Below are 20354 nucleotides of genomic sequence, written 5' to 3'. Positions count from 1 at the left end.
TAGTTTTTTAAATTTTCTACATGTAAATTTTTTTATTTTTTGTAATTAATTTGTTAAAAAAAAAGTTTGAAAATTTTTAATTGTCTGCTAACTTCAGGATCATGAAACAAAAAATATATATATATATTCAAAAATTATAGAAGAAATTTTTTAAATAAATAAAAAAAAAAAATTATTTATTTTTTCGTTTTAAATATTTTTAAATTTCGCGCGCTTAATTGTAGTTGAATAAATATGATATATTTTGTGTGAGCTATAAGTTCTGTACGTTCTGTATCAAATACATATATTTACATTCAGTTAAAAGTCATAACAAATAAATAAATTTTGTCGTGTATTTTGATAAATAAAATAATTAAAAAATGTTGAATGTACAATTTGAAAGTGGAAATTGTTCCCTAACAATAATGAAATGTCAAGAAGACATTTCAATTAACGAAATATGGAATAATATTGAAAGTAAAGTAAGTATATTTTTTCTAACCTCAATATCTAGTTGTATTTCATACGTATGCTAATATTAAGTTTAATAAATTGATTATTTTCAGGGTTTATTGCGCAAAGATTTTTATATTTTAAATAATGGACGAGTTGTTTATGATGAGGATGTAATTATCTCAGGCAATGTTAAAATAATTCCACGCCTTGTTGGTGGTAAGGGTGGATTCGGTTCAATGTTAAGAGCAATTGGTGCTCAAATTGAAAAAACAACAAACCGGGAAGCATGCAGAGATTTAAGCGGCCGCAGACTACGAGATATCAATGAAGAAAAACGTTTAAAGACATGGATTGAGAAGCAAGCCTTGAGAGAAGAAGAAGCTGCTGAACGTAAAAAGAAAAAATTAGAACGACTTTGTGCAGAACCTAAACATGAATTTAAAGATCAACATTATGAGCACGAGAGATCAGTACTCACTGAGAAAATAGATGATGCTATTGAACAAGGTTTCAAAGTTGCTGTTACTGATAGTTTAGAATTACGGGAGAAAGAAGTTAAAGTTGCTAAAGGCGTTAAGAGGAAAACTATTCTTGATGATGATGATATTGATTCTGATGAATTAGATAGTTCTGATGACGAGGCTCAGGCCAGTCCGAAGAAGAAGTTTGCTAGTGAGAGTAATGACTCTTCAGCGGATGATAAGCAGACTAGTTCTTCAGACAATGATGATTTTGAAAAATCTAAACAGAATTCAGATGGATCTAATGAATCGAATATTATTGATAATAGTAATGATAAAGAAGCACCAGAAGAGAGCAGCGATTCATCATCAGTCGATAAATCCATAACTCTTCAGATATCGGTCAAGAAAACAAAGTTGGAATTATAAATTCTACCCTCGAGTCACCGGTAGAATTAAAAGAGAAAGAAATATCTGCAATTTAAATTTAATTGATCGTATTATTATTATTATTATATACTTTTTCATTTATTGCAATTTAAGTTCATATATTTTTATGAACAGAAATTTATAATAATTTTGAATTAAAAAATATTTTTCGATAAATTTGAAGTTAACGAAATTTAAAAAATAAAATATTTAAGAGCACAATTAATTTTTGTTGTAAAAAATTTTTTTTATTTATTACGTCAACTATTTGTTGAGTAATAAAATGAAATAAAATATTTTCTAATAACAAATTGGTTCAGTTGTGATTTAAATTAACGAGGTTGTTATCTTGACATTTTAGTAGCAACAGAGCCAATTATTATTTGACTTGATTTTTATATTACTCTTTCATAGTTATATTGTTCTTAGGTAATGGAGATAAGCTGACCTTGATGTTAATACATCGATATTGAGCTACAGATTGATTGTAGTGTTCACTTGGCTATAAGAGTATTTGTAACAATTATTTATTATTTATAAAAATAATAACAAAGTTTATTATATATTTTACTTATAAATAAAATGGATTATAGTCAAATTTATTTTTTTATTTATTATATTATTTATTTCATATTGTTTTGTAAATCCGGTAAGTTAATTTTATTAAATTGAAGATTTTAATTATTTAATAGTAACTGATAAATTATCAATTTTTGAGGAATTGATTTCCTCGTATTGATTTTTTATTACAAAAAAATATTTTATTAATTTAAAGTATAATATTGTGTTTTAATTTATTTTATTGGAAAAAAAAAATAAATAACTGAAAGCTGATATCACAAAGCACCCTAGTTGGATGCTTTTAGAGCATAATAAATGTGGAATATCAAATACCGATCGAATAATTGGCGGTAAAAATGCTTCAATGGGAATGTATCCTTGGATTGCAAGAATTGGATACAGTAGTGATGTAACTGGGTCCGATATATCATATCGGTGTGGTGGTACTTTAATTAACAAACTTTATGTAGTAACTGCAGCACATTGTGTCTCTAATTTACCTGGCAGGTATATCGTTTTGAAAATAGTTTTTTTTTTTTTTTTGAGTAATTTAATGTACCTGAAGATCGGAACATTTTTCGCGGAATGAAAAGTAAAAAATCTACTGGATCTAGATTTCTGAAATGTTTCGCATAAGTACTACACTGTGAAAAATTTCGGTGTAAAAATGGACACGGAGAACTTTACACGGCTGTGTAGTGTGAAATAACGGTTTAAAATTCTCTCGGTGTAAATTTTCTATCCGTGCAATTTTAACAGGGTGTAGTCTACTTTTTTTACACCATTCCGTGTTACTCGTTGCAATTTTGATTAATGAGCAACAAACGATCATTGAATATCTTTAACTATACTTAATCAATTACGACATAAATTTTAGTAGAATTTTTTTTCCGTGTATTTTGAAAATTTCAATATTTTTTATGATTAATTTTCTTAACACAAAATTATCATGTATTATACATTTACACGTTTGGCGGTGTAAAAATTTTAAAATCACACCACCTAAATTCTTAAACCGAATTTGGTGTAATTTTCACACTAAAATTTTTACACCGAGACATTTACACTACACCGGGTCTAAAAAATTTTGTATAGTGTAGTATGCCAGACAAAAATTGCAACTCCTGATTACCTCTTAAGTCATCTTTAAGCAGTAAAGTTACATAATTGTTTTCATTTTCGTTTTGCAAAAATCGTTTCGATCCTCAAGTACATGCACTGTAAAAAATTAGCTGATTAAATTCGGAGTGAATGCGAATTGAAATTAAATCCAGACCACTCCGCTGAAGACAAACTCCAAATTTACTCCGTATGCTGACTGATTTTTTTTTAAAATTCCGAAACTGAGTGACGGAGTGAATTTGCATTTAAATAAAAACCGTAATCACTTCAAATTCACTCACAATTTTTTGCAGTGTGTAATTTAAAGACTGAGATAAATTATTAATACCATGTATATATTAATTTATTATTTTTATTAAATTAGTTTTAAAGTAACGGGAATAAGATTAGGTGAACATAATTCTGAGACTAATCCTGATTGTGAAAATGGTTACTGTGCGGAGCCTGTTCAAGACTTTAAACCTATACAAATGCTAGTTCACAAGCGATACAATACACCGCATTTTAAAAATGATATTGCTTTAATCAGATTAGATCGACCTGTAGTTTATAATGGTCTGTATTATTATTTTTTTTTATTTTATTATTATAATATTATATTAATCTTCATTAGTACATTAGTCTCTCGAGTTTATAATAAATAAATATATTATGTTGCAATATAGTAAACGTAAAAAAAGTTCTTGATAGTTACTAATTCAAATTTAAATTTAAATTTAAAATCAGATAAAATTTGATAAAAATTAAATTTCCTTCAATGTTGTTATCAATTCTTTTAATTTTATATGCCTTAATTAAATTTTTTTTTGTGCATAAAATAAAAAAATGAGTTGTGCAAAATAAAAAAATAAAGTAAAATCAGATTCATTGGAATAAATATTTTAATTGTAAATTATTCGTTAATTTTTTTGGAGAAAATTATGAAGAATAAAAAACGTTCACTTGTGGATTGATGAATATTGATGTAAAATACACTAATGTGAATAAATATATGTAGGGTAGAAGCAGCATTTATGGTCACTGCTCCATTTTTTGACATTTAATACTTTATATCAATTAATGAAAAAATATGAAATAAAATTTCCATTTTTACAGTGGAATAAAAGTATCTTCGAACACATTGTAAAAATTAATTATGTCATTGTGTCTTCTACAACTTATATTATTTAAACTTTTCTAGTATCCAAAACTACCCTAAAGTGGCCAAAATGGTACTTCTGCCCTAAATATATCTGTAATATATTGTTTTCATTTGATACAGGATTTGTAATGCCTATATGTATGCCCGCTGGAGATTTATTAAAAAAAAATCTGACAGGAGGAATAGCTGAAACTGCAGGATGGGGTATTTTTGATATAGGTAAATATTTAAAACAAATGAATTGGCTTTAATTGGTAAAAAAATTTCATTGTATACATTTATTTTTATGTAATATTTGAAAAACTTTTTTTTTTTTTATATTTTATATTCAAACAAAATTATTAAATTATTAAATTTCATTTTTTTGAAATAATTGCCCGGAACATACAACTTTCATGATATTAATATCTGTTAGTTCAAATATACAGTTTGCATAAATATCAAATTTTTTTATTAATAAATATCTTTTTCAATACAATGAAATTATTCATATTGAATTTTATAAACTCAAATTCGTTTTAATTTGAATGATGATTAAATTTACTGTAATCAAAATATTTTATTTAATTTAAAATAAATTTAACAGAAAGTCTAGATATTAGGACACGTTAATTAAAGTTTATCTTAACTTTTATTGTCTTCTTCAAAAAAACTTACACATTCATTAATTTTATTCTGAATTTATTTTCACCTAAAAAAAAAAATTTTTTTTTTTTTTACTTATTTATAGAAAATAAATTATATGTATATTTTAATCAAGTGAATTCAAAATTATAATTCTTATTTGAAAATCCTACATTTTATGATATATTAATTACAGTAAATTATATTGATTAATTTATATTAAATAATTAACAGATCATCCAAAATCGAGTATAGTTCTCCAAACAATAAAATTGCCTATTCTGGAAACTTATATGTGTGTGAAGTCATTTAAAAATCAAGCACAGATCGATGACATGCAGCTGTGCGTCGGTGGTACAATTGGTAAAGATTCCTGTACTGGTGACAGCGGTGGTCCATTGATGAAAGTTGAAGCTTTAAATGATATTCCTAAATATTATTTAATTGGTATTGTATCGTTCGGAGCTAAACATTGTGGTCAAACAGCAATGCCTGCTGTTTACACTAGAATTACTCGCTATTTATTTTGGATTTTAGAAAATATATCACCATAACTTAAATGTACACTTAGATAAAAATTTATTTAGCTTGATGATTATTATTAATAAAATATATTTTTAAAAATACTATTTGTTATAAAAACTTTATATAATAATATTTTAAGGATAATTATATTTAACTTAATTAATTAATTTAAAAAAATTTTAATTGCTTAATAAATATAATTACACTAAAAATTATTCATTATTTTTGTCACTAATATTTTTAATTACAAAGAAAAAAAAGGATTTCTTGGTGCAAGAAATATTTTGCATTATGAATTGAAGACAAAAATTTTTTTAGGACAAGAAAAAATTTTTTGATCCAAGAATGTTTTTCTCGCCCCAAAATTTTTTCTTTTCAATTTATTATTCAGAAAATTTTTTGCACCAAGAAATTCTTTTTTTGTGTGTAACATTTATAGTTATTTTGACTTTTAAATACTAAAATAATTTTTTATTTTGAAATTTTAAGTAAATAATATTTATTTTGTTTTTCAGATCAATCGTATATTAAATATATGATATGATATTATTATTTGAAATAATAAAAATTATTGTATGACATCCTATATATTTCAAAGTACTGATCGGCAGTGGTTACAGATATGAGCGATAAGGGAGTAATCAAATTCTAGATGCTCTGGGCATATCGCCTACGATCGATACATCAATTAATTTATAAAAGAGGCACCTGGCTTTTATACGTTGCTAGTAGCCCCATCTGATTCACCCCTGTGTGGCCTTAGCTACTTTAATATATCAACGATCCGGCTTGTAGCTTTTAATTATCGGAACTATGCATATAAAAAACTCCTATATCCCCCACTTGCCAACAATTAAGTGTTGTTAGGCGAAGCCTCTGTTTTTATTGCTTCGTTGAACGAGCGTTAGTTATTTTGTGGCTTCAACTCGCTCTACACAATTATGTCACTTGTCATGTTTTATTAATTTTATTGACAGGTATGCTAAAACTACTTTGCCAAATTTCTTTTAAATAATTAAAATTCATTACTTGCTATACACTTTATAGTAGAAAAGCATTTTTTAAATGGAAACATAAGTTGACTGCTATTTGATATCTATTAGCAAACGGTTTTATTTATGTCTTACAAAGGATTTATTTAAGCTCATTGAATAAAATTTTTTAAACGGAGTAATTGTAACACATTGGGTATTGCCTTTTTTTACATACAGGAAAGATAGGAATAAGTCGGCTTATTTTGGATTTTTATTAATAATTTAAACTACAATCTGCTGAGTAATAATAAGTAATTTTTATGATACACATATTACAGGAGTTAGAGGTACTCTAGTGAATTCGGTTATACTGGAAATATATGTAAAACATACTTGATATTTGAGTATGTTTTTTTAGTATATTCTAAAAGTATACTCAAATTATACTCATCCATACTGACAGACTTATATAGAAAGACACTATGGTCATCTTTTTTGATTTCAGTATAATGTGAATATAAATCGTACTTGAAATAGATATTTTTTCAGTATCATCTAAGTATGAAAAATTAACAAATATACCCAAAACATGAGACAATTTGAGTATAATCTGGGTACAAATTGGATATAATTCTTGAAACATACCGAAATGTTATTCAATTTCTACTGTACCGGAAATAAACTCAAAAGAAACTTAATTTTTCGGTATAAACAAATTTGGATTTTCAAATTTGATGGTTTAAATCTTTTCAATTTGCTGCTAATTTGCTCGTTGTTCAGTAGGTTTCTGGCTAGAGTGTTAGGGTGATTAAGTAATCTTGTTTCATAGTTGGTGCTGAATTGTTTTATTTCAGATTATATTGTTTGTATTCCGAGATCTCTGTGTATAATTTTGTTTGATATAAACCATGTTGCGTTGACTACAGTTCTGTGTTTTTAATTGGAATCGTTGGGGTATTTCACTATTGGAATTGCTGGCAGTTCACCATAGCTCTACACCATAAGTCCAGATCGGTTCTATGATTACCTTATATATGTTTACTTTGTTGTTAAGAGACAGTTGGAATTTCTTGCCAATGAGTCAGTATATCAGCTGTCCAATTTCAAAACACAGTAACTGACCAAACAAAACTTTTGAATTGTGAATTAAATCATGTTCATAAGACTTCACTGAAACTAAAAATACTAGAAAATCGATTTCAGAAAATTTGTCTCTTACTGTGTTTTGAAATTGGGCAGCCGATATATTTCTTATTTTGAGTTCCAGTTCTTTTCTTTTGATTTTGATGTATTTAGCCGATGTCAACCTCCTGTCAAGATGTATTTCTAGATATTTGACCTTATTTTTGAATTATTTAAAAATAATTTATTTGATAAACTTCAAAATAAGTAAAATTTTGCAAAAGACTAAACAGCTCAGTTATGTTTTATTATTTTCTTCTACTTCGGTAAATTTAAAATTATTTTCTTAAATATTTGAATACATCATAAATAATTATACTGTTCATTATTTTCAAAATATTAATTCTTTTTATATGTATACTTGAAAAAATTTTTTTCAAGACTGTAGTATTAATCCCCTCTTTACAATGTTTGATAAAATAATAATTTTTTTAATATTAGTTATTTATTCTCAAAGATTAAACCATAAAAAATGGAATAAAGTAAAGTTATGTTACAAATTTAACAACAATGTTATCTTAAGATTTCATGAATCAGGAGTTATATTACTTTTTGCGTGCGTTAACTGAAGAATTTTTCAGTACAACATTACATTACATTAGTGTACAATATATGATGAGGGCTCTTTCACAAAAGGTAGATGGTTAGGGTCATAAGGGCTCCTTGATATAAACTCGAGTCCGGCTGGATGAGATCTTATTATGACGCTCGTCCGTAATAACCGTCTTTAGGTGTTGGCTTGCCTGTTTTAAGATTATACCACGGAGAATGAATCGTGGTTCTGGCACATTACTGAACTATTATTGTAACGAGGTCCTTTTTAGTCACGTTCAACGTTTTGCAGACTTTTAACACTCTGAGTGCAGTAGAGAACAGATCAAGTGCGGTCATCAGACACGTGCTTCCTCTTTGTTCTTAATACACAATGATCATCATTCTCTACATTATCTTTTTACTCATTTATAAATAAAAACATCTTTTACTATTTCCAATAAATTGTAAGCTAATTTTATCAAACAAGCCAATTTCAGATCAATCAGGGTTTCATGTTTTGTTTCAACTTTTGTCTGCTAAATTTATTTTTGGCTTCGTCTTACTCTCTAAAAATGAATAAGTGAAATGAAAATGAATGAGTGAATATTCACTAATTCTGAGTGCAAACCGAACCACTTATTTTAAAAATTTTCACCAGTTTCACTTATTCATGTTTACAGAGTAGATCTACATGGAGAAAAATAATTTACGAATTCAAGTAAATGCATTTTCTTCATCGATTATTATTTGAAATAACCAAAATTTTGCTAAATCAAATGTATATATATTTCATTCGATTAAATATTTCAAATCAGGGAAGATTATTCACTTGATTAAATAAAATAATTTGTTTATTCATATATTTATATATTTATATCTGTAGGGGAGGGGGAAGGGGCAAAACAGGGTACTTGAGAAAGTACTAAGTTTTCGTGAACTCAAAAACGTTAAATCTTTTTTTTATGATATTTAAAGTGAACATAGAAAATTATTAGCTGCCGTTAAAAAACAATTTCATTTTTTGGGGGCAAAATGGGGTATTCCCGAAAAAAGGTGAAAAAAATAAATTTCTGGAAAGTAAATAAACTTGATTAAATTTAATTTTCTTGTAAGTAATTTACATAGAAAAATTACATTCCAGATAATTATTAGATGTAAAAGAAGAAAAAAAAAATCTTTAATTTTTTTAATCATAAAACAAGTCGTTGACATTTTTCGACTGACACTTTCGATTTTTGAAAATGTTTTGAAATTCCCATTGACTGTACAAGTGCAGCAAAAATAGTTCCGTTTATTTATCTGTATGAGAATGTGTTCCAGTCCCGTTTCCCCTTAAATGCAAATTATTATTAATAATATAGAGGACATCCCAAAGTAAAACACGATTTCAGAGCTCGTGTGATGGCAGCACTCACCCTTTGCTCGCGCAGTCAACCTCACCCACGACAAATCTTGTTTCATCCCCTGCCATACAATACACTAATATAAATAATTATATTTTTAATTTATTTATGTAAATATATAAACAACTAAATTGAAATATTATCATTCAAATGAAATAATAAATATTACATCAACAAGCAATTAGTAATTGTAAACATTTGCAAATATGTAATTTATTAGCAAAAAAATTAATAAAACAGAATTAAAAATATATAACCGTATTATTTTTAATGCTGTAACATTATTTTGTAGTGCATAGAATATATGCATTACATTCACAAATGGTATGAGGGTGCAGTACATATAAATTTAAAGTTAACAGCGAAGCAGTTAGTGTTGGCGTATATTAACTCGCGCAAGCGCGTTAAGTTATTAGAGAATCAATTACTCGTTCCTATTGTTTATGATGACCCCGAGGCATTTCTTGGCACTTCTCTCATCTCCTCACATCGATATCTACTGTCGTTCCAAGACGAACGTTTTAACGATCTCCTCTCCTCCTAACTTGTTTTTATTTTTTACCATTAACATTTTGTTAAATCATATTTTCATGATGATGTATTATGGTTAGTTTCGTACCTTAACTCTGATGCTCTTCACATTTCATTCTTCTCAATTTTATTTTATTTTTTTTATTTAATCCTAAGTACATCCGCATTTCACGTTTTTTTTTAAGTTTACGACCGTTTAAAAATTTTTCCATTAAAATAAATTTGAATTATTTATTTATTTATTTATAAATAAATTTATGCTGTAAAATATTTAAAAACTTTAAATAAAATGAAAAATATATTTTTAATAAGAATAATTTTATTTAAATAAATTGAATGATAGACGATAAATATAAATAAGAGAATAATAATAAAAATAATCGTAAGAGTAGTATATAAATTGAAAGAGAATAAACAAATAAAAAATGCTAAGAACATACCTAAGGCATATAAAAAAAAGTCGATAGAAGAGAGATAGGTGTTAAAACACGGCAATTAACAACAAGAATGACTGCAGAGAGGGACGAGAACGACGGGGACCACCTTCTCAGGCACTCGCTCGCGGTTAGGTGGCAAGATTTACTGCCGAACCTACACGTATTTATGAACTACGCCTTTTACCTCCCTTGCCAAGCACGCACTCACTGTCTCTCCTTGTACATATTGCCTTTACTCAACTCAGAATAACAGAGAAAGATTATTATTTTATACTTATGTTTATGTATGATCCTCAAAGTGTAAGAGAAGAAGCATCGGTAATCAAAATTCGGTATCAAGAACAACTTTCATTACAATTGTTTCATGTTAAAAACAAGATATGCTAAATATATTATATGTATGTATATATATATAAATATATATCCTTAAATATATTTATGAGGTTTATTTTTTGCGTTAATTTATTTGGTGAAATATTTTTTAAGGCGAGTAATAAAATTGTTTATTTTATGATTTCGAGATTAAATAAATTATTGTACGTATTTATTTATTTTTTTAAATAATTAAAAATTTTTTTTTGAATTCAGTGATGTTATGAAGCTTGTGATGCGAGGATTATGTTGATACAAATTAAGAAGAGTATATTAAAAGCATGAAAAATTTGTATTGCAAGCGGTAATTTGATTGGACAGGATAATGAGATAGTCGTTACAGTAATAGGGGAGCCTGGGGCACGAAGGCCCCCTTAAGCCGGTTTTTTCTTTTTGTGGCTTTTAACCATAAAATTTATTTATTTTCCGTCGATATCGAAAGAATAAGTAGAAATTTTGCAAAAAATCGAAAAAAAAATTTGTTTTTTTTCTGGGGCACGAAGGCCTCCTCTCCAAAAAATTATCAACAAAATTTTTTTTTTTATTTTCCGTTAAGTTATGACCTTTATAATGTTTTTATGACGTTTTAGGCCAGTATGTGATGTATGAGGTAAAATAGACCATTAAAAAAAAAAAATTGTCACGAAAAAATTAACTTGACGGAAAATAAAAAAAAAAATAATTTTTTCTTTATAATTTTTTTTTCGAGTTGTCCGTTTTGCCCCTCATATCACGTATTGACTTAAAATATACTAAAAACATTATGAAGGTCATACTTTGACGGAAAATAAAAAAAAAAATTTTACCTAATTTTTGAAGAGGGCCTTTATGCCCCAGGGGGGCCTTCGTGCCCCAGGCTCCCCTACGTATGAGGGGAGTCCACGTGTCGTACTATACGGTAATGCTCTCACGCGTCATCATCCCCTTCAGTGCCTTTTATACTGGCTCCATTACACATTGTTACTGTAACCACGCGAGAAAACAAAATATCTAAATGTCTAATGCGAAACAACGCCACGTGCGATCTCACGTTTCTATAAAAAGTGTCATGGAGCTGTATTTTAAATTTACTCTTATGGGTTTTAGTCTTCATGTTGTATCTTTAATGTGAAATGTTGTTAACATTAAGAATACAATGCATACAGTAAATTTCAGGTATTTAATTAATAAATTAATTACCATTTTTTGTGTTATTTCTAAAAAAAAATGGGGTAAAGAAAAATTATCAAATTTTATGAATTTAACTTCACAGTAAAAAATATTGTATTGAAATCAACACAATCTATGTGTTAGTAACTGTCCACACAATATTTGTTTTATTTTTCAACACAGACTATTTGTGTTAAAATTATAACACATTACTTTAACATTTTTTAAATATTAATGGCAGAACAAAAAAATTGTTAACTTTTACATTTTATTTTTGTACCATGGATTACTTTTACAATTCTACTGTCGCTTCAACACTTTTTTTGTATTGATTTTGAAGTAACTATGATGATAATTTCGATTTTTGTACTATTTTTAAAGTATTAAATATTAGATCGATTAAAAATTGTAAAGTAACATGGAGAATTGTGTTAATTTGACAGAAAATAACACAAAAAATTTACTACGGACCGTTTTTAACACAGATACACAATTTTCTCTAGGATTTCTCTAGGTTCCTCTAGGTTTTCTCTAGGATTTCTCTAGGTTTCTTTAGAATTTCTCTAGGATTTCTCTAAGATTTCTCTTAATTTTGCAATTATAAAAAATGCGAGTTACAGAAATAATTTTCTTTTTGAGACTTCTTATGTACACAGAAAAAACGGATATTTTTTGGTGCATAAAATTTACTCACCCTAAAAAAATTTTTACTTACCCTAAGAAATTTGTCGCATTATGAATTAAATAAGAAAATTTTCTTAGGGCGGCAAAAAATTTCTAGTCCTAAGAAAATTTTCGTTTTTATTTCATAATGTAAAATTTTTCGTCAGTAGAAGGACAGCTTCTTCTTCAGCCTTATTTGTTCGTTGATTTGAAATAAGAAATATATTTATCAGAATATATGCAAGAGTTGTTTATTATTGAAAACTTCGTAGTCAATTTGCTGCATTTTCTTTTAAAAATATACTATTGATGTTTTTTTCGAATGAAAAATTCATAAAATTATTGAGACAACAGAGATGATTATAATCGTTTATTATAAAATTGCAATCATAATTAAAGTTTTATATTTATAAAATTTTATAATAAAAAAAAACCAAGTTGATTAAGATTTTCATTTGGTTTATTTTTATTTTTTTATTCATTCCTTTCACACATTTGTCTCATCACCTGGACATTTTCATTTCAGTAGTAGGCCTGTGTCCTCTTTATTTATCGCACAAGTTGTTTTATTTTTCGTTTGCCCATCGTCTGCACTGATGGAGAGGCCTTTAGAGATTTCACAGCCTCATTTGTGGCCCAAGAAATTTCGATGGGCCACATCACAGACAGTAGTATTCTGTATACATACATATATATATATATATATATATATATATATATATATATTGTATATAACTACACATATATATTTACAGCGAGAATGAGGGAGCTCGATCAGTATATAGAGAAAAGGAAGATAAAAAGTGAGAGAAAGAAAGAAAAAGTGCATGGTGGTGGCCTGGCGAGTGGTAAGGGCTCACGTTACCTTTGGTGTGGCCAGGTGTCCGGTTACCCCGACCTCATCTTCCTCTCGGTGCCTCCGCGAGTTTGCCACCATCGCGCAATGTCCACGCGGTATAGTACTCTTATTCTTTCTTTCTTCGTATCGTCCTTTGGTTCTTTTTCCTGAAGAGCCTTTAGTCCTTCGATGGATCGTCTAGAATTGACTGCTAATTTTTTTTTTTTTTTTTACATTTTTTCTATTCTTCAAAGTATCCATTGACTCGTTTTACTCACCTTTGTGCTTTTTACCACCCACGAATTTAAAAAAAAATTTTTTTTGTAGTTCAATTTTCTTACACTCAAGTTGATGTCCAGTTTTTTTGTCTATCGATTAAATTATATTTTTTATTTAAGAATAAAATTATTTACTCAAATAAAATAAATTAAATTATATAATGATATATATATATATCCATATATACATATATATTTATATATGAGTGTGTATGTTGGTTATAAATAAGAGAGAAATAGAGTTGGCATATATTCGCAATACTATACAGGTAATTCAATCCTTATGTCGAGTGGGTATGCGTCTGATCGTCACATCCACGTGCCAGCCACATCGACGCACATACAATACAATTATAATATGTATATACATGTATGTATACTATAATGCAGCTAAATAGAAATAAGGAAAGGACATTGAACAAAATGCAGAGCACCGAGTTGTAAAAGTTTGACTTGTATGTTTTTTCTATCTCTCTTTTGTACGCCCTCTGGTCTTCCGTGTGTTCTGCAACTTCAGGGTGGCGTCATGCTCGAGACGCTTCCGGTGTTGTATTACGTCGAGTATTTCTCCCTCCGAAATTTGCTCTTTACTTGTCCTGTCTTCTAGTAGTAGTGGACGTAGTGGTTATACTGACGACGACGACGACGACGTGATATGGAAAGGAGCCAGTGGGCGAAAAAAAAAATATAAAATTTTTACATCGTATGTATATGCGATGGTAATCCATGGAAGATGATCATCAGAGAAAAGAGTTTGCATTATTATTATTATTATTTTTAAAATATTTAAATGACAGTGACATTTTAAAAATCATCTCTCATATATTTGCATAAAAAAAATATTTTAAATTTACTCTGTTTAATTTTTTATTCTGCATTCTCTATTATTTTAATTACCATGCGCATCATTAAATTAAGCTGAAGATGCTTATCGCGCGAAGATTTAAAAATTTGTTTTCATGTAAACAAAAGACCGTTTGATCGGTTTGTTTAGTAATGTAAGAAAAATGAGTAGAGCCGACTAACGAGCCAGCTCTCACTCTGTAAATTATTAACGATAAATTTGCAGCAGCACGCGGGGTCTTTATCGTGTCTGGAGAATCGGGAGGTTCGGCGATGTGGGCGGGCGATGAACACCAAGGCCACATAAACTCAACGTGGTGCCCAATGTCCAACGCATGTACTACCTAAACTAAACCTGCTGCTATATGCCCCATCATTTGTTCCGCTTGTTTATTTTTATTTGCTGTTATGTTTACCATAAAAAATCATTCCTTCCAATTTCCGTCTTCTTATCATTCTAATGATAACTCTTAATAATTTCTTTTTTTTTTTAACAAATTTCGTGTCATCAAATTGCATACACATTGATTATTATTTAAATATCCATTAGAACAATTTTTTATTGTCAAGTTAATTAAATAAAAAAAAAGATCGTCGATTTAAATTTTTAGAAAAACGCGCGTTTACAAATTTCATATTAATGCCAATTTAATTTTATACTCGTATAAATGCGTGGGTAGTAGTAATAAAATATAAAAATGCATCCTGACCGTTTATGAACTAAATTTGATTTTTGAAACATGGTTAACGCTGAGATTAAACACACGTGTCTCACGCACCTAGTATAAGTTAGTAATAAAAATAATGAGAAAAAAAAAATAATAATAATAAAAATTAAAAATAAAAAGAGAAGATCGAGCGTGTTTTCCCGGTTTGCGAGTGTGGGAGTCACGAGATGGCCACCTGTCCAAGTGTGGTATGCACCGATAGCATCGAAGCAGAGCCAAACGGAACGAACGCCCAACACTAAGCAAAGACAAGGGCGGTAACTCACCCCGACAAATTATAGACCGGTCTGACACGACGACTCGAGTCTCTCGACCCCTCACACTAGATACTTTTGTCTCTTTCTTTCTCTTACTCAAGTCCTCGAGGTCGTAACTTTCAGACTGCCTTCTCACTCACACTCGCGATTTTATCTTTCTGCTTTGCTTTGACTTTTACACATGGGAATGTACGTAATATCCATCGAAATGAATTTTATACCAAGTCTTTGGTTTTCTTCATTTTTTTTTGCCAATATTTATTTATGAACAAGTAATTTCAATGACTTTTTTTTATTATTTTTTTAGAGAAGGAATTTGTTTCATTATCAGATTATATAGTGAGAGCTGTACAAATGTTTGCTGATATCAGTGATAAACATCTTAAATATAAAATTTGCTGATTCTGATAATTTTATTTATTTTTATTAAAATATACGAATGAATATCATCGACTTGATTTAAATAAAAATGGATATCATTTGTATATGAATATATATTTTTTTTTTATATTTTATACAATAAATTGTTTTGAATGAGGGTACACATATTTTTAGAAATTAATGACGAGCGTTTTTTTTATCATCAAATTATACCATAAAGTAATATTGCCACCATACTTAAATATTATAAAATTTTGGCTCGAAACCTATCAATTTTTATTATGCTATCGACCAAACTTGAAACAGGAAGTGAAGCATCTAAAAAGTTATTATGCTCTTATCCAAAATTATTATGCCGCATTACAATTCTCATAATGTATGAAAGTAATTGTTATTAAGACTTATTGCCGTAACACAGAAAAAAAAATAGGTACTGCAAAAGGACAAAGTCCTGTTGTAACAGAATTTTCATGTCACAGCAACAGGACACATCTTGTGGAAGTAACAGGATTTTTCCTGCGGGATCAATAAAATAAGGAACAAATTTCATGTACCAATTTTTTTTGTTAGTGTAGTAAAATTTCAAAATTTGAAAAAAAAATCAAATTATGAAAAAAATTGCTGCAACAGGATTTTATCCCGTTGCTCTCACAGGATGAACCCTATTGCTGTAACATAAAAATCCTGTTGCTGTAGCATGAAAATCCTGTAAGAAGAGGATGTGTCCTGTTGCAGCACCTCTTTTTTTTTTCGTAAAGTTTCTCGCACGTAGTAAGTATTGTGATAGAGCATAATTATTTTTCATATGAACATAATGACTTTTTGGATGCTTCACTTCCTGTTTCAAGTTCGGGCGACAGCATAATAAAAATTCGTAAGTTTTTAATATTGCTAAATTTAGTAGTATATTTTACAGCATAGGGAAAATTTAGATATTTACCACAGGTCCTTACAGTATCATACTTTTTGGGTAATTTATTAACGTGTTATTAATAACGTCACTCTCTTAAATTTGAAATAGTGAAAATAGTGACTATTCACTATTCATTAGTGAAAACCCACTGATTTCGATATCGGTTTACTTTTCACTGGCAATGAATAAATCCACTGCAAAATAGTAATTTTTACTGATTCGTTTTCAAGAAGCAGATAAATATTTATCTACTTAAAGATTTTTTTTTGGATGAATAATAGATAAGTAGCTCACAAAACTTTTTTTTTATTATCATGATGAATAAATTTCCTTAATTTTTATTTTTGATAAAAAATTTTAACTTGCCGAATGTGAAATAACGATTAAATTTTGTGTGATTTCATATCATACATTTATTAATTGACTAAATAAAAATTTTTTCTTGTATCAAGTGTAATATATAGATAATAACAATAAATATATCATGTATGCACTTATATTGCAGTCAAGTACTGAGAACTCTTGACAACAGTTCTTCAAACACCTCCACCCCTTTCTGATTTTATCATCATAAGTTCACGTCATCTTTTAATAACGTACGATATTTGATCCGTGATTAGAATTACAATAGAATAAACATACTCTGTTGTTTAATTAATTTAATCATATCTTTTTAGATGAAATCGCGATTTCACAGTAAATTGATGGAAAAAAAATCGCGTGCTACTGTAAATTTAAATAATTGTAAGTATACATATGTTTCGTGTTTGAGATTTAAAAAAAAATAAAAATAGATTTTATGATGTATCCGAGTATAAAAATAAAACAATATTGGAAGCTGGATATAGAAAAAATATATAAAGGTGACTATCGAGTGGTCGAATATCGAAAAAAATGTGTCGAATACGATCATACTATCTTCGTGTGCGACAGAATCGATGATGTCGGTAATCTGATACAACAGCAACGTTAGCATTCATGTCCCGCAGACGGCTTCCATATAGACATCCCAAAGGGAAAATAGAGAACGCAACTTCGATCATACACAATACTCATATACAGCTATTTTATCATAATATATGTATATGGAGAGGAGAGTGGGGAAAAATTGCATGACACTTTCTAGCAAAATCACATTTTTTTTTTAATCCTTATCCATAGTCTCTGGAAAAAATATGAGGTAAGTTGATCGCCCAAAATAAGACGACCATTTCAAACTTTTAGCAAAAAAAAAAAAAAGAAAGTTTTTTCGTGTTTAATTTCAAAGTTATTTTATTACAAATCGTCAAATAGTTGAGTTAAGAGTAAAATGTAAAATGAAGTTAAACACAAATTTTTTTTCTAACTTTTGCTCAAACTTTTTTCTATTTTTTATACGAGCATTAATATTACACAGTTTTCAAATTTAATAAACATGGAATATTTTTTTTTTACTCAAAATTATAAAATCACTCTACTCAGGGTGACCGAATTACCTCATACTTTTGTAGAAACTATATATAAACATTTACAGAATTTTTTTTTTCTTTCTTAAAAAATGGTGTCTCATTTTGCCTCACTCCTTCCCATATATACGTATGATACAATAAGGTATTTAAAAATTCATTATTTAATGCAACTTCTTCGCTATTAATACTCTAAATTCAATCATTAACCATGATTGAATAGGGAAAGTTATTATCGCTTTAGTCGAAATTTTTGCAAATTGTGATGAAATAGATAATCAATTTTTTTTATTTTCAGGTATATTTCTTTCTGAAAAATGTTATCAGTTTAAAAGTTTATAATATGTATGTGCTTATATATGTATACATATGTATGAGACATAACGTGTCGTCAGATGGGTGCTGTCTACAATTTTTATCGGATCTTAATGAAACTTGGTACACTGGTTCTTTGGAAAATTATTTTTATCGTCCGAAGATGAGCAAAATTGATTGAATCGTTTAGAGGATGTGGGTGTTTGAAATTTTATTTTATTTTCGTAAAAATAGCATTTTTGGCTTTATCCTTAAATAACTTTTTAACCAAAAGCGATAATTCAATTTCATAAAATGCATCTTAAAGTTAGTGAAATTAGCTTCAATTTTCACCAAATAACTTGGGTTTTATAGCAATTTCTTCCAACAAATTGATGATCGCGAATATTTTAGAAAAATTTCAATAATTTACTTTCGTAGCTTCATCTTTTTATGACTTCTAAATGATAAGACAACTGAAATTCGTAAATTTTATAGAGTAGCTCATGAAATAAGCATTAATTGACTATTATAAATTTATTTTTAATTTATTAGTTCATTTTTCGTGGCGTTTCAAAGGTAGCAGAATGAATTTCGTCAGATTCAATAAATTATGAAATTAGTTTTAATTATTTTAGGACCCTAATTTACCTTTCCATTCCAAAATCACAGGAAAATTTATTTATGAACTATTTTTCAAACTTTCAATCCTGTAAAGAAAAACTAATGCAGATAAATGTTTCATTCATTACAAATTTTTAAAATTCAATATTTAAGTTTTTTATAATATAAGCCTTTTAATAAATGTTATAAATTAAGTAATATTTATTTTAAAGCATGTATATATATGTACACAAAGTTCATTCAAAATGAATATGATATATATACCATTATATAAAAAATATAACAAAATAATGATGATGAAAATTGATCCATGCCTTTTTGAGACTAAAAGTATATTATCAACATTGCGAAACTATAAATCATAACAGACCATTATAAATGAATGCAATTTACCGATTTCGGATTTTAACTAACATTGCATTGAAAATCACGTTACTGGAGTTTGTTGTATTGAAAACCAAAAATTCCATATCAAATTTTTGAATCATTATTTATAAATAGATTCCTATTTATTGCTCAATGAATTCAAGTTGATTTAGCTGAAATTTGTAATAAAATAGCTGTTTTCAATTATTATTATCAATTAATTTGGATTCTGTATACAAATAAAAAAATTGTTAGTTTATCTACACATAAATCTATCATATTACAATTCTGATTATATAGAATCAATAAGCATCAAAGTGCTTCAATATTGAATACAACATGTAAGTAGAGGATTGAAAACCTTTTTAAAAATTGAAATATTCAATTTTCGTGTTTTTTTGAAAATTATATTAAAGAAGTTCAAAAAAATATGATTTTTATTTAATGTATTAAAAGAATAAAGCTATAATATAAATGGACTATTAGTAATTATACAAAAATATTTACATCGGATATATATTACATACATGTATAATAAGTTTGTAATATATTTGCAGTGTTGGAAGTGAAGTTGATATGTACCTGGCACGTATTGACGTTTCGTACAGCTGTCTAGCCTGGCATGATTGATTTTCACATAGAGTTTAGTATATTATGTTTTTGGTTATCATTTAGTACTTTTTAACTATATTAATAACTATCTCCCGATTAAAGCATTTTATTACAAAACGGAATTTTCTGTATGAGTTTCTGCTAGTAAATAATTTATCAATAGTTTAAGATAAAAACTTTATACCAGACTAAATTTATATCAGGAATTCAACTTGCTATAAATATATAT

General features: G+C 27.8%; 1 protein-coding gene across 1 annotated transcript; it reads left to right on the top strand.

Moving 5' to 3' along the window:
• The first annotated feature begins 274 nt into the window (after positions 1–274).
• Positions 275–5330, top strand: LOC103573323 (CLIP domain-containing serine protease B8). Its single transcript, XM_008552358.2, has 6 exons — positions 275–464; positions 549–1264; positions 2154–2396; positions 3376–3566; positions 4273–4371; positions 5011–5330. The coding sequence occupies exons 1-6, from the start codon at positions 363–365 to the stop codon at positions 5328–5330; spliced, it is 1671 nt and encodes a 556-aa protein (XP_008550580.1). The 5' UTR covers positions 275–362.
• Positions 5331–20354: the final 15024 nt, after the last annotated feature.

This window comes from Microplitis demolitor, chromosome 8 (genome assembly GCF_026212275.2).
Source record: "Microplitis demolitor isolate Queensland-Clemson2020A chromosome 8, iyMicDemo2.1a, whole genome shotgun sequence".
Classification (NCBI taxonomy): domain Eukaryota; kingdom Metazoa; phylum Arthropoda; class Insecta; order Hymenoptera; family Braconidae; genus Microplitis; species Microplitis demolitor.
The sequence above is the reverse complement of the archived record's forward strand: the minus strand, read 5'-3'. Positions and strand labels throughout refer to the sequence as shown.

What these genes read in the sequence shown, in the direction of transcription:
- LOC103573323 (XM_008552358.2), top strand. Translation starts at nt 363, where the DNA reads ATGTTGAATGTACAATTTGAAAGTGGAAATTGTTCCCTAACAATAATG. An exon ending in CCAGAAGAGAGCAGCGATTC is followed by an intron (nt 1,265 to 2,153) that starts ATCATCAGTCGA and finishes AAATAAATAACT; the next exon opens with GAAAGCTGATATCACAAAGC. An exon ending in GTCTCTAATTTACCTGGCAG is followed by an intron (nt 2,397 to 3,375) that starts GTATATCGTTTT and finishes TTATTAAATTAG; the next exon opens with TTTTAAAGTAACGGGAATAA.